The sequence below is a fragment of the Sander vitreus genome, chromosome 23 (assembly GCF_031162955.1).
Source record: "Sander vitreus isolate 19-12246 chromosome 23, sanVit1, whole genome shotgun sequence".
Taxonomy (NCBI): Eukaryota; Metazoa; Chordata; class Actinopteri; order Perciformes; family Percidae; genus Sander; species Sander vitreus.
Window position 1 is genome coordinate 2,169,529 of NC_135877.1, and position 15,320 is coordinate 2,184,848.

The 15,320-nt window shown below is 40.5% G+C and overlaps 1 protein-coding gene across 1 annotated transcript in view; it reads right to left on the reverse strand.

The window, feature by feature from the left end:
- Positions 1-3,268: 3,268 nt before the first annotated feature.
- The window catches only part of hmga2 (high mobility group AT-hook 2), a 43,056-nt gene continuing 31,004 nt past the window's right edge, over positions 3,269-15,320 (reverse strand). The window contains exons 4-5 of the mRNA XM_078242602.1: positions 12,033-12,065; positions 3,269-4,625 (exon numbers count right to left, since the gene is read on the reverse strand). Coding sequence (XP_078098728.1) covers positions 4,581-4,625; positions 12,033-12,065 — 78 coding nt within the window. The 3' untranslated portion in view covers positions 3,269-4,580. The remainder of the gene's footprint in view (positions 4,626-12,032; positions 12,066-15,320) is intronic.

Consider the following 15,320-nt stretch of genomic DNA (forward strand, 5'->3'; position numbering starts at 1 on the left):
GACCAGATACCGCTGTGATTCTTGTACAGACTCTGCTTCTGGGCTTAACGTGTGATTTAACAATACAATGGGCAGGTGTATTAAAATGTTGGTCAGATAATGTGGTTAAAGCTGAAAGCCACAACCTATTTTCATTTTTCATGTCTGTGAACTCCTTGTACCCCTGTAAAAGCACTTGTCTGGCCGTCATAACCAACAGGAAATATGGTAACAAAAAGGCTGCTGTAGTAAAACAGCTGAATTTACCTTTAATATGAATTCACATGGCTTTATTATACGTGACCTTTGCTTCTTTATGGATTATATAGTGTTTACCTGACTGAATCAAACAAAACAGATGCAGACAAATTGCTGTTCCCCCATAACATGACAACAACCAACCGACATGACCTCGCTTTAATGTACAGTATAAAGTTCCAACACAAATATCTGAACGCACACTGCCTTCCCGGGCACTAGTTTGTGTGTACTGAGCAACAGCGTTCATTAGCTGGTTGTGCTGAGTCAGAGGTAGTTTGAAATCATGAGAGGATATTGCATATCAGTGATCAGAAAGCGTTGACCATCAGGTTTCCCTAAACGTAAGGCTTTCTGGAGTTACAGTGCGTGATGAGTCATCCAATGTCACGCTGCCACTAAATCCAGGTATCAGTGTGTCATGAGGTAATGTGTGGTTTGTTCTTGTGGTTTTTGTTCTTGAGGTTTTTCTTTTGCACAATTGTGGATTTCTTTGCAGTGTGACATCAATGGTGGAGTAAAGGTTTTAAAGCTATGTTGCGCAAAGAACCAACTGAATGAAGCTATGTACACAAGCTTGTTAATGTAAATCTGAGAAAAATGGTATACAGTAGTCTGAGGCAATGTCAAGCTGTTTGGTAGTGGAGTACCGACAGTTTGGGAAGAGGTTGTATCGTTTTATAGATCAGTCCACCAACAACAGGGAGAGCAGAGCAGAGCTGATGATGTTCTGGATCATCCAAATTAAAGCTATAAATGCATACTGGAGGCAGTGCTGGACTTTATACTCTACATTTTTCTTGATGTTCTGAAAATGAACTAATTAAAATAATTGTTAAAATTGCAATCATGATCGCCTCTTGGACACATCCCAAAACATCACAGTTTAGGTCTAGTTTCCAAAGCAATGCTTATCCTATAAAAGCTGACAGGGGATGGATGTGCACAATTAATTACGATCAATAGTTTGTCCTCCACTTTCAAGTCGATCAAGGTTACAATCACAACGATTGATTTTATTTTAATGTTGGCCCACTCTTTTATGGTATGTATGATGTAAATGTGTTTAACCAATCGAGATGAGCCATACTCAGCAGCAATTAATCTAGGGTTGGGATTTGACCACATTTTATTGAATCTGAATCCATTATCGAATCCCTTATTGAATCTGGATCCTTTCAGATCCCGTATTGAATATATATATATATATATGTATATATATATATATATTTTCAGCTTTTTAAATAACTAGCACTCAAGGATTCATCCCTCATTCAATATAGAAACTCTACATTCATTTGCACAGCCCGCAGCTCTAATCTGAAAATAGAATCAGCATTGATCTACATTTGATATATATATGATAGAGGATAGAGGAGACACCACCACTCCCGATCATAGACAGGTGTTATAGAGTGGTGTCACTAACAAGCGATCTTTGGCACACGTACAGTAGTGCAGACACTGGCCTGTTACTCACAGAATGAATGTGAACAGTTTATAATCTGCCACCAGTAATGTTTGTCACTTTAGGTGACAGTCAGCACCAGCTGGACATGAGAAGCTGCTACCTGAATCATTCTTCTGTAAGCAAGGAGCAATAAAATATTCAATAAGAACAAGTTTTTAGCCTCTTTGTTTAGCAAATACAGGTATTTTGTCAACCAGATCCAAAAAAGAAATCCCAACCCTAGATTTAATAAATCATTTAAAGCTGCACTGTGTGGCATTTTAAAGCTGTTGTGTTTTTCAAACAGCCAAAAGGAAGAGACTTCAAATTGATTAATTTCAGTTGTAAAGATTACTACTTGATTAAACTGTCTTTTCATTTAAATTTAACAGCCATCCATTGAAATGCTGCCTTGTGCTCTGACATTTTGATCTAATGTCTATTAAGTGTTCCAGCATAGCCTCTTTTATTATTATTTTATTCCTGCACATGAGTATAATTTACCAGAAAGGTTCAGGATGTTTGTCCTTCTTAAATGACAATTCCGGCGCAAAACGAACCTAGGGGTTATTAACAGATGTATACCCACTCTGTTGCTCTCTGGGACATGTTTTCAAGCTAATCGAATGAGTTTTTAGCTTGCAAGACGCTAGCGCGGACCGCCGATTAGCTTACAACGCTAGTATTCGGGGCACAGGGAAAGTAAAAACAAATCGCTATTTATACCACTAAAAAGGCTCAAAATATCACCAAACTTCAACGGTAGCATAATGAGGGTCCCTAAATGTTAACCGAAGCACTGAGAACATTCTAAGTGTACAGACAGTTTATTGAACGAAGAGCTGCGGGAGCTCCGTGAAAGGGCTACGAGAGAGAGAGAGAGCTACCGGTAGTCAATGCCGCAACACAGCCTCGTACTTGGAGAAACTGGTGGTGTACCTGCGGACATTGTGAAGCTATGGCCACCCAACAGGAGTGTCTGTGTTGCAAGGAGTGGGACCTGTTGCGTCGCGATGCCCAAGAGAAGCAGTGTTTTGTACAGTCTGAATATTTCCCCTCTCTGATAAACAGGGCTGTACTTGAAACTTTTTCGGCGACCCAGACCGGAGGGACCAGATGGACAGTTATCCAGTGACTAAGTACACTAGACAAGTTATGCAGAGTGCGATTATTTCAGATATATTGAGCAAATTGCTTTTGCTATTTTAGTTTGCATCGCCAGCTGTAAGTCATGACTGGTTTCCAAGACGGTGGCGGCATGTAAACATGAACACGAGTGTCTTTATAATCTATCTTTTTAATAAACTGTCTGTACACTTTCAAAGTTCTCAATGCTTGTGTTAACATGTAGGGACCCTCATTATGCTACTGTTGAAGTTTGGTGATATTTTGAGCCTTTTTAGTGGTATAAATAGCGATTTGTTTTTACGTTCCCTGTGCCCCGAATACTAGCGTTGTAAGCTAATCGCTGATCCGTGCTAGCGTCTTTCAAGCTAAAAAATCATTCAATTAGCATGAAAACATGTCCCAGAGAGCGATTGAGTGGGTACACATCTGTTATTAACCCCTAGGTTCGTTTTGCGCTGGAATTTTCCTTTAATTAACATTAATCTAGGAAAGGAATTATATAAAATGTCTTCTTGTTAAGGTTCAGATTTAAAGCTTTAGTGCGTAACTTTTTGATATTTATGAACATCCGTTACATTCAAGCCATGCAAAATGAGTTGATAAAAAGATAATCAGCTCCACACAACTCTCTCTATATTTCTCGGTATGGCTATGTTCAGAAGATAGTGTCGTCTATTGCAAAAGGTCGGGGGGCGTGCGCAATCACGGAAGGCTTGTATCATGTGGACGCGCCGACAGTTTTGTTGTCATTACTTAGAATTCCTCATGGGGGCGACAGAAACTACACACTATAGCTTTAAGCAACTAATCCTTAATTAAGGGCATGGCTGGGCATCGGCCATGGTTACATCAGCTACATTTGCACTGTTAATAAAAACGTTATATATATTATATTAACTTATTTCACGAAAAGTCAAGAGATTGCACTGCAGATTTACCCCTTGATAAACCTTTGCATTGGAGGCAGTAGCTTTCCTGCATATTGCCAGAGAGAGAAGTTACTGGAAGATGGCCTTTTCTAATGTAATGTAATGTGCTATCATTCTAATGCTAAAGTTAAATATGAGCCAATGCGAACGATTTATGTAAGTTTTTTTCTAAATGGCTTGAATTCAACATAATGGATGAACAACTGCCCTGAGGAAAGATCTCTGTCTCTTTGTGTTTGGTGGCCTAACACCAGTTTGGGTAAGGGGTGGGTGGATTGGTTTGTTTTAGAGCCAACACTGATATATTGGAACAGTAGACAGTTGTTCTACATGTCTGTCAATATTGTAGTCCTCAGGTTGATGCACCCAATGCTCTCACTCATGTGGAGACGATGATGGTCTAAAGAAAACCCAAACATGAACTTAGTGATTGTGTCTGTTTCTGTTTGTTTCTAGTTGATTCTCATTGAGGAGTGTAACTGTGTTGTACAGGGCTGATGACATGTCTGATGTGTTTGTTTTGACAGGTAGAATGTCTAGAGCTGAACTGTTTGCTTGTTTGTTGTTCAGCCAATAAGAGCTAGCAGCAAACTAAAGTATTATTTTTGCTGCATTCTGTATGGTCTATGGAAAAATGTATCAACGGAATTTAAAGACAATGACATAATACTGAACATCTGCCTGTTCAGTGACAGAGAAAAGATGGAAATTGTCTAACTGAAATTAAACCAAGTAACATAGCATGTGGAAAAAGTAAAAAATAAGTGGTCAAGGCAGTCTTTTCCCTTTGAAAGACCTGACAGCTGAATGAGGTAGCGATTTCATGGTGTGGTAGCTTAGTCCTCCTCTGGGGACTCTCCAGCCTCTTCTTCTTCCTCTTCCTGTAAATAAAAATAAAAATAAATATACACACAGTATATATTATATATTACGTCTCTAAGTGTCTGACACTGTGGTGAGCAACACAGGGGCCAAAGAGGGGACAGTCTGTCACCCTTTCTGTTCACCCTCTATACCTAGGAATTCAGATACAATTTTGACTCCTGCCACCCGCAGAAGTTTTCATATGACTATGCAATTGTCGATATATATTTGCACTTTCCTACCTTATACTTCAACTGCTTCACAACAATTTCCCTGGGGATAAATAAAGTTCTATGCTATCTTACTGTCACTATCACTTAAAGATGTGAATGACCACAAGCAGAGCTGTTCAGTCACTTGTTCATAGGGTTAATGGAGCAGCTAAATTCAACATGGTCACAAAGTGAATGGTTAATCTCTGACAGGAAATGCTCATATGCATGATGAGCCATAGCCATCCCTGATGCAGAACCATCATGATCCTGATTAACAAGTTAAGTCAATGCCATCATTTATTTAGTAATGTCAAGGCTTAGTGGGATTAAAAACAAAAACTCACTTTTCCCTCTGCACTTTCCTCAGATTTGTATCCCCTTTATTTAGAGTTTTATGGCACATTCATTACATGTCCTAGTAGATGTCGCCTGAACAATCATTTACGTTTCCTGTCTAATTTTTTTCCATTTAGTGCCAGTTAGACAGCATTGGAGCACTAAAGCTGCTGCTGCTATACTGCTGATGTGCTGCTTTTGTTCTGCAGAACTATACTTCTGGATTAAGGGTTTTTGTCATATCTATGTTGACTATTGTGACATACACAAATGTATGATCACATTTTTGTTTTGTTAAGATTGATATATGTCAAAGTAATTATAATGTGCAGCAGCATTTCACCTTTCTGGGTACATGTACTATCCCAACTGTTGTCAGTAGAGGGCAGTGTGAGACCTTACGTGCTGCATGGACTCTGGACTTGTGGCAAGCTGCCCGTTATCGCTCATTTTGATGAGAGTAGCTACATTGAACGGCAGCACGTTTTCATTGTCTCACTTATCCTTTTGTTTAGGTATGTATTTTACATGCACATGCATATAAATTGCCACGTACCAGTATGGTAACATGTCAAACCACATGTATTAAAGGTGCCCTGCCACAGGTATTTCATTACTTTGTGGTAATGTCTGAAGTTCTACCATGGACTCTGTAACATTTTTTTGTGGAAAAAATGCCTTGGTTACCTTGTTTCAAGCCATTCTAGCGTGGTATAGAAAGCCTGCAGGAAGACTCAGCTCGATTTGTGCCAGTTCTCATTAATATTCTACGAGCTAAGCTGCTTGACTCTGATTGGCTAACAGCTAGCCAATGAGAGCCTGGCTATCAGCAGCCTTTACCCAGCACAACTGGGCGAGCTCATGAATAGTAATGAGCTCAGGTAACACCACGTCAGACTGACCAGCTTTTGTAATTGGCCTGATTTCTCCTCTTATTTCTGTTCAGTGGCTAGAGCTGACAGAGGAGGTAGCAGTTCATTTTCACATTCACCACATAACACAAACACATATGGACCTAACATATTTCAAAAAATACAAGTAAAAACGATTTTGTGTGGCAGGGCACCTTTAAGGTTTTGAGAGTCTGTGATAATAAGTTAGCACAGTAGTAGCTAGGGCCGCACAATTAATCGCAATTTTATCGAAATCGCAATATGGACTAGTGCAATATCCAAATCGCAGGGGGGCGCAATATTTGTTAAAGGCAAAACATGTCAAACTGTGTAAAATGAAGTATTGTGGTGCTGCAGAGACATCCCTAGCCTACAAATCCTATCCTACAGACTGAAGAAAAAATCTTTGTTTGGTAAAGATACTCGCAAAAAAAATCACACTTCAATCCTTAATTTTTTTTTTCATTTTTTTTTTTCAATTAAAATCAGTGATACAAAAATGATCATTCCCTCCAATATCGTGAATCATATCGCAATCGCAATATCAGTCAAAATAATCGCAATTAGATATTCTCCTAATATCGTGCAGCCCTAGTAGTAGGAACGCTAAAGGTATGCTAGCTACCGTAAATATACAGTGGTTATGCTATTGCTAGCCTTTCTCGATGTTGCTAATGTGTCTAAGTAGCATTGGGATAATAATATTTCTTGCTCCTGCACACGGCATGTTCCAAATTTTACAGTTAGTGAATTACACTGTTTGATAAGAATGTGTTTTGTTATGTTAAGTAAGTATGACGTTAACCTGCCTGCTTCGGATTTAACGCTAAATTGATTCCAAATCGGTAGCAACTCTCTAGTCTTTCTGAATAACTGTAAACTTAGTGAGTTACATTCGTGCATGTATATAAGATAAAGTGATGTCATACACTACATGTACCGATTAAAGAAGGTAAAAGATACTGGGTAGTATAGATACAAATGTTGTACAAGAGGATCTGGGTACACATATGTATCTGCGTGCAGAATTTTGTTAGCCAATAGCCATGCTTGTATTTCTATTGTTTATTTTGCTAGAAATCCTGATTTGGATCGTTTATACACTAAGCAGAAAGTACGGTGACAGACTTTGACAGCAGCTACATTGAACGCATCACGTTTTCATTGTCTCACTTATTCTTTTGTTTAGGATACTTTGACTGTCAACGCTGACCCGCGCCCGGGAGGTGTTATACTATGTGCATAGCCTTCATAGCTAGTAGGGTTGTAATGAAAAGCTATTCCATGTATGGGAATTTGTTCATGTAACAAAAATATCTGTATTTGTATCTGTGTTACATTTATATCAGAAAGAATTCTGCTGCTTTGGCTGGTAGCAGGCTCAGTTCGCACTGTACAGACACCAGTTACGTGGAATACCTTTGATACTAAAAAAAAAAGTCTAAACATTATGAGGCAAGATCTCAAGTTATAAGGAGCGTCAGAAAAAAACACGTCCCCCTCCCTCCTCAGATGCAATGGATTTCTTTTCCACATGACTTAATTTTATTCAGGGAGGCTAACTGACACAATTTACAACCCTCTTCCTTTCCCAGGCTGTGGCCGTGCAGCTCCAACTCCATTCATTAGTGCTCACACACTTCAGTCTTGAAAGGCTACCATGTGTGACAAGGGCAAACAAGAGCAGAAGAGAAAAAAGGTGATGGTGGTGGTAGCAAAGATGGGGGACCGAAAAGAAGCTTTAATCATATTGCCCCCACCCAGAGGCACTGAATGTTGCGGACTCGGGGGAAACAACGGTGGTCCCAGATTTACCTCCCCATCATAGAATTAATGCAGTAATATATAAAATAATATAAATATGAAAGTGCACATTTTCGGGACATTACAAAATTCAAACAAGTGGTCTGACCACGTCTGAAGAAAAAAAGTGTCCATAGCTGTTCCAACCAGCCACCAACCACCTTGAGGGTGTATTTCTTAAGGAAACGTAAGAAAGCAAAACTCCTGCGCCAAGTTCTGGTTAACTTTTACAGGTGAGCAATAGAAAGCATCCTGACTGGAAACATTACAAATTGGTAATGGTCAAGCACCATCATGTCTTACCAACTTGCATCTTGCTGTGCACTCTGTGTCGTAGAACGACAATAAATTACCCTTGAAAATGGTGAAAACCTGTCATCATAGATAGATGTGATATCCCTCAAATATGGGGAAAACTGACAACTACTCCTCAAAGGCATACCTAGGCGTATGTAAATAGGCGTATGTAGCAAACCTTGCATACTTTGTCAGCTGAGAAGAAAAAATGGAAAGGAACTTCTCATCTTCATCTCATCTGATCAATCAAATACACATAGGGCTGTCAAAACTGGCCAAAAATGACGTTTGAATGTTCCTTCTAAAAAACATACTGTATTTTCGAACTATTGGAATATCTATTTTTGCACATTATGTCCATAAGTGGGCAAACGTACAATAACATGTATAGGTATATTTATTTCAACATAAACATGTATTTTAAAAGATCTACATACCTACACTTTACAAAATATACTAATAAAATAACTAGCTGGCCAACTTAATAAAACATAACTACCTCATTTTTCATCATTCACTCTTTCACATCGTAGGAAAGCACATTGCTATCACCAGATGAGTGACAACTTTGTCTGGCTCATTTTCTATAACCAGTGTAGCATGAAAGCATGGTAGGTGGAATTATAAAGCTAACTACCCAGCCGGTCGCAACTGGCTACTTGGTCCCTCCACTTTCTCACCGCAGGGAGACTTTTTTTTGCCAAGAAAACGGTTGACAGCCCAGTATATGGACAGTCTGGCTAGCCATCTCCCAGTGTTCGCTGTCGTACGTGCTAGTTGGCCAAAGGCTGTAGTCTTTGGGGTTGTGTTCAAGTACAACTTTTTGGCCAAGAAGAGGTGATGTGAGGCGATGCCACAGACAGCCTTCGTCACCACTAGTTCTTTGTCATCTGCCTATTGTGTCAGGGCCATAACTTCACCTGGGTGTGGTCAGAGGTAAAACAGGCTTGGAACTTTCTACCAGAGAGGGCCACAAAAAACTGCTTTTCAGCCGGGTGTTAAATTACTCTCTAAATTGGGGTGTGATTCCATTCATTCAGTCCTTGTAACTTGTCCTTGTATTGTTGGCCCCATTCACACCTTCTGAGATTATAATTTGGAACTGGGAAACCATCTCTTTAACCACATGATGGTTTGCTAACTGCCACTAAAAAAAACAAGAGAAAGAAAGAAGACAATTACAATTTGGCACCATCAGACACCGTCCACCAAGAGCCTGGGTCTGTCCCAGGTTTCTCCCTAAAAGGGAGTTTTTCCTCACCACTGTTGCACTAAATGCTTCCTCTTGGGAATTGTTGGGTCTTTGTAAATTATAGAGTGTGGTCTAGACCTACTCTGTCTGTAAAGTGTCTTGAGATAATTCCTGTTATGTTAATTGAAAAAACATCTGAAAATCCTGGTGTGAATTTCTAATGATGTTTAGCGCAGAGAGTTTCAAGTTGTATCTCACTCCAGATTCTGCAAGAGCCCACTTCTGTCACTCACAATGTTACACACTAGATCGGCGGATTTTTTCTTAACAAACGTCACACCACAGTCACACAAATCTGGCAAGATAATCTTCAGAACCATCAAAAAATCGGTGCTTTGCTGACGATTGTCGGGAGCGGGGATTTTATTTTCCTGTGGTGTGTAACCTGCATTAGTTTGGCTGAGCCTTGAATGAGGAGAGATATTGAAATTGTTGCATTGTTTTGTGCAAAAAAAGAACATAGGAGCATGGAAAATAGGAAATCTGGTTGGTAGCTGAAACTTCAATGGGAATCTGTGCTATGTGCATGTGTAAAATTGTAGCTTTCTGTTGGGTCATGTATCCACCCCACCCAAGCACTGGACTGAAAGGGGTTTGAGGGTTTGAACAAGCTAGTGGTGGTGGGGCTGAGATAAAGCAGCCTATCTAAGTGGGAGAGCTAAATGACATTTTTATGGCGTGCAGCTCCCAGGGCCTCACAGCGGCTCCCAACTACCTCAGCCCTGTTCCCACACAGCGACAAATCAAAGCCAAGTTATGCATTCACACCAAGAAGTGGCCCGCACCAGTGAACAGAGGGAGGCTGGTGGATTCCTGGAGTGTGAGGGAATGCTGGGGGTGGGGGTCCTGTGTCATGTTGCACTGGCTTATTACCAGTCAGCTTTTATTCTCCCTCTGATGTAGGTGCTCACGCCAACAACAAAACACAGCATCTAAAATCTGCCAACAGTCACACATGGAGGAACTGCAGTTAGCTTTGGAATATCTCTCTAAGATTAATAGATACATTTATTTAGGATTAAAAGATACATCATGTCTCATCGCACCTCTTTTCTTGCAAATGCCACTCCAGTATTTACAGATGTGACTTTTGCCAGACTTTTTTCATCTGGCCCAAACTTTTATAAGTAAAAATGCCAGCACTACTGTAAACTTTAGCTACAAGGTGAGTTACTGTTGCAGCAATGTTTCAAGCCAGCCTGGTCTCACAGAATTCCGTGAAATGATCACAAACTGTTAACGTGGTGGTGGCACGGAATGTGTGAAAATTCCGTGTGGCCACCACGGAAAACAATGCCAATGTAAAGTCAATGAGAAGATGACGTAGCATTAAGAGTGACTACGGTAGCGAGTAGTATGAAAGCCCTACATCCGCATAGGCATAGGGAGGTTGGTTGGGATGGTGGAGGGGTCAAACACTGGACTTTCACCCAGGAGACCGGGGATCGTGTCCTGCGTGTCACGTTTCCTGAACCCAACCGTCCCGTTGTTGTCCAGCGTGTCATGGAAACGTAAGCCCACCCACAACCTTTTCCTTAACTTAAGGGGCCATGTTCATTTCACGGAATTCTTCCGTGGGCCAATCACAAAAAAGTAGCAACAACCTATGTTTGCCTGACAAGGACCTTTAGTGGTTGAGTCAATTATAACTTGTCTGCCAGGATCAAAGTTGGAATTAAAATGCTTGTTGTTAGCGCTAGGGAGGAAGTTGGGGGTCGATGGACGGATCAACAAAGCATGCAACTCTGGTTTCCCACTGTGTCAGTTTTTGTTTTCTGGTCTAAACTTAACCAAACGAACCAAACCTTACTCGTAACGTTGCAGATCAGAAAGCACTCATTTTTGCAATGATCTTTTGTAACCGTTCTGGAAGGCACTGACAATGTCATTTGGCCTATATTGGTATCAGACTAGAAAAATCTGGTATGTTTGGTTTTGAAGGAAACGTAAATGCGGAAGACCAGCCTGTAGTTCAGCCGTCTGTTAACCCTAGCTCACAGCTGGGGCTAATTCAAGTCCATGTTCATGTAGCTAACTAGAGCTACATAGAAAACAGGACTCACTCTACTTCAAATTCTGGCGTTTTTTTAAATTGTATTCTGCATCCTGCAGCTAGTCTATATATCGACGACGTTTATTTACGGGATAGTTCTGGTGCCACCGGAGGTTCCGCCAGATGTCCCTCATTTCTCCTATCCAGGAATGTTGTGTGGACTAGCCAGACCTTCCTCCGCAGCGCTGTGGAGATAGCTCTGGCAAGGCGAGACTACTCAACACACTCCGGTGGTAACTTAATTTACATCGACAGTACTTGCAAATAACATTAATCTTGTTAAGAGAACCATCTGGAAGGGCTTTGAAACTGAACTCGCCATTCAAAAGTCCCTTTTCTTTTTCCAAATCACAGAACGCACCTGCGTTAATCACACACACACAAAGAATTTGTGCCGTTAAAAGGAATTTGCATCTACTCATTTTTGCGTTAATTTTGATGCATAATGTAGGGTAATAAGGATTACTTCCTGGTTGTTTTAAGTCATTTTTCCTTTAAGTGTGATGTGTGATGTGTGTGTGTGTGTGTGTGTGTGTGTGTGTGTGTGTGTGTATGCACAATCCTTTTGATCTTACCTGAGCAAGCTTTTTCTGGACGACTTGCTGTGGCTGCAAGAGAGCAGAAGGCATAGGTTAGTCTTCGTCCGCCACTTCTATCATTTACAAGAAGAAGTCGTTAGCTGTCATTTAACAATAAGTCACGTGGCGGCTTGGCAGAAATTGAACTCTGACTGGTTCATGATTCAACTGGAAATGAAAGTGACAAAACAGAATTAACATTAAGACAGTGTGTCTTGGCTCGGTCTAAAACAATGTACAGTAACTACATCTGCAGTGATTGGTCATTTAAGAGTTGAGTGGGATTAATGATCACCTAAAATCTGACAACAACACAGTTACGATGAATTCCCCTCTGCACAGGCCTATTCCAACCCCAATCACCAAACGCTGCCCTCAGGGACTTGCACAGACATTTTGTGGGGTAGGGGCTCAAGGGAGAAAAGGGCAAATTCATTTTTTTAATTTATGTATTTAAAATAATTTTCAAACGTTAACTTCCTTTCAATCACTTCCTTACCAATTTATCTTAATTCCATCACACTCACGCAACTGTTTAATACTCAACAGATTTCTACAAAATAATCAGTTGACACAGAGACCATGGTCTTCTTTAGTATACACGAGGTTTATCAAAAGAGCAGGCAACAGCAAATATACAACTATGTCACAATGTGCATGTTTTCTAGTTTTAAGTATATATTTAGAATAACTGACTGCACCAAGGAGAGGGACATAGTTTCACTAATAGTTTGTTTATTTTGCACATAAAATTCTTCTGGTGTTATTGGAATATATAACAAAAATCTTCACACTAAACTGAAAAAAGCTGAAAAAAAACACTGCACTAATAATGAAAAAAACACAGTTATTATTAGATGAGGAGAGCCCCATTGTCAGACCTTCCTCCACAGCGCTGTGGAGTGGCTAGTCCACACAGCATTCTGGTTGCATAGTGTGGACAGGATCGGCAAAAGAAATACTCCATTAACAGAATTAGTTGTTTGCACTGTAAAATGTTGATTAATTAGGCTATTTAAATATAAATCAACGACCAAACTATTTTAACCGAAAGAGTTTACACAGTTTTAAGATATATTTTATTATCCCGAAGGAAATTTGTCTTGGACAAACAAACAATATCTACTGTTTAAAGAATTCAACACAACATACATACATACATACATACATACATACATACATACATACATACATACATAAAGTACACAGACACAGACTGTTGCTGTGTCTGCATCACTCTGCATGGACATGCTCATGATGCATGCAGACTGCCACTTGCCAACAAAATTGCACACTGCCTATTGTACAACACAATAGTCTTCATAATATACTGTATGCAGTGATCAGTGTTACATAGGTTCTACTTGGGCGCACCGCCCAGGTAAATTGAGACCCGCCCAGGTAGATACAATCCGAATTCAATTTTCTTTCCAAACAACGGTGTATTTTTTACAGCGCACACAGACTAGCTGCCTCCAGCCCCTCCCCCTCGTGAAGTCTCTGACTATAGCTAACCACTGCTCAGAGCACAGAGTTCTCCGTGCCTGTATCAATTAACTGCATTTGTGGACCCGAGCCCGAATAAAACCCTTCATTTTATTAAATTGTCTGTAACAAATTGTAAACTACAACTCAGAGGTGTTTGAATGACAGAATACTGCTCAGACGAGATCTAGCTAAATGAGTGCCACAGGACATGTACAGTGGGGCAAAAATTGTAGGATTTTTAATGTATTTATTTGCAAATTATGGTGGAAAATAAGTATTTGGTCAGTAACAAAAGTTCATCTCAATACTTTGTTATATACCCTTTGTTGGCAATGGCAGAGGTCAAATGTTTTCTGTAAGTCTTCACAAGGTTTTCACACACTGTTGCTGGTATTTTGGCCCATTCCTCCATGCAGATCTCCTCTAGAGCAGTGATGTTTTGGGGCTGTCGCTGGGCAACACGGACTTTCAACTCCCTCCAAAGATTTTCTATGGGGTTGAGATCTGGAGACTGGCTAGACCACTCCAGGACCTTGAAATGCTTCTTACGAAGCCACTCCTTCGTTGTGTGTTTGGGATCATTGTCATGCTGAAAGACCCAGCCACGTTTCATCTTCAATGCCCTTGCTGATGGAAGGAGGTTTTCACTCAAAATCTCACGATACATTGCCCCATTCATTCTTTCCTTTACACGGATCAGTCGTCCTGGTCCTTTGCAGAAAAACAGCCCCAAAGCATGATGTTTCCATCCCCATGCTTCACAGTAGGTATGGTGTTCTTTGGATGCAACTCAGCATTCTTTTCCCTCCAAACACGACGAGTTGAGTTTTTACCAACAAGTTCTATTTTGGTTTCATCTGACCATATGACATTCTCCCAATCCTCTTCTGGATCATCCAAATGCTCTCTAGCAAACTCCAGACAGGCCTGGACATGTACTGGCTTAAGCAGGGGGACACGTCTGGCACTGCAGGATTTGAGTCCCTGGCGGCGTAGTGTGTTACTGATGGTAGCCTTTGTTACTTTGGTCCCAGCTCTCTGCAGGTCATTCACTAGGTCCCCCCGTGTGGTTCTGGGATTTTTGCTCACCGTTCTTGTGATCATTTTGACCCCACGGGGTGATATCTTGCGTGGAGCCCCGGATCGAGGGAGATTATTAGTGGTCTTGTATGTCTTCCATTTTCTTATAATTGTTCCCACAGTTGATTTCTTCACACCAAGCTGCTTACCTATTGCAGATTCAGTCTTCAGTCCAGTCTGGTGCAGGTCTAGAATTTTGTTTCTGGTGTCCTTTGACAGCTCTTTGGTCTTGGCCATAGTGGAGTTTGGAGTGTGACTGTTTGAGGTTGTGGACAGGTGTCTTTTATACTGATAACAAGTTCAAACAGGTGCCATTAATACAGGTAACGAGTGGAGGACAGAGGAGCCTCTTAAAGAAGAAGTTACAGGTCTGTGAGAGCCAGAAATCTTGCTTGTTTGTAGGTGACCAAATACTTATTTTCCCGAGGAATTTGCAAATAAATTCATTAAAAATCCTACAATGTGATTTTCTGGATTTTTTTTCTCATTTTGTCTCTCATAGTTGAAGTGTACCTATGATGAAAATTACAGGCCTCTCTCATCTTTTTAAGTGGGAGAACTTGCACAATTGGTGGCTGACTAAATACTTTTTTGCCCCACTGTATAGTACAGAGCAGCGTGTTTAGGATCCCCAAATCACGGATAATACACTTCCAAAAACGAACAATGATCTATCCAACACAATGAACAAGAATTAACTTTAGATAGCCCTATTCT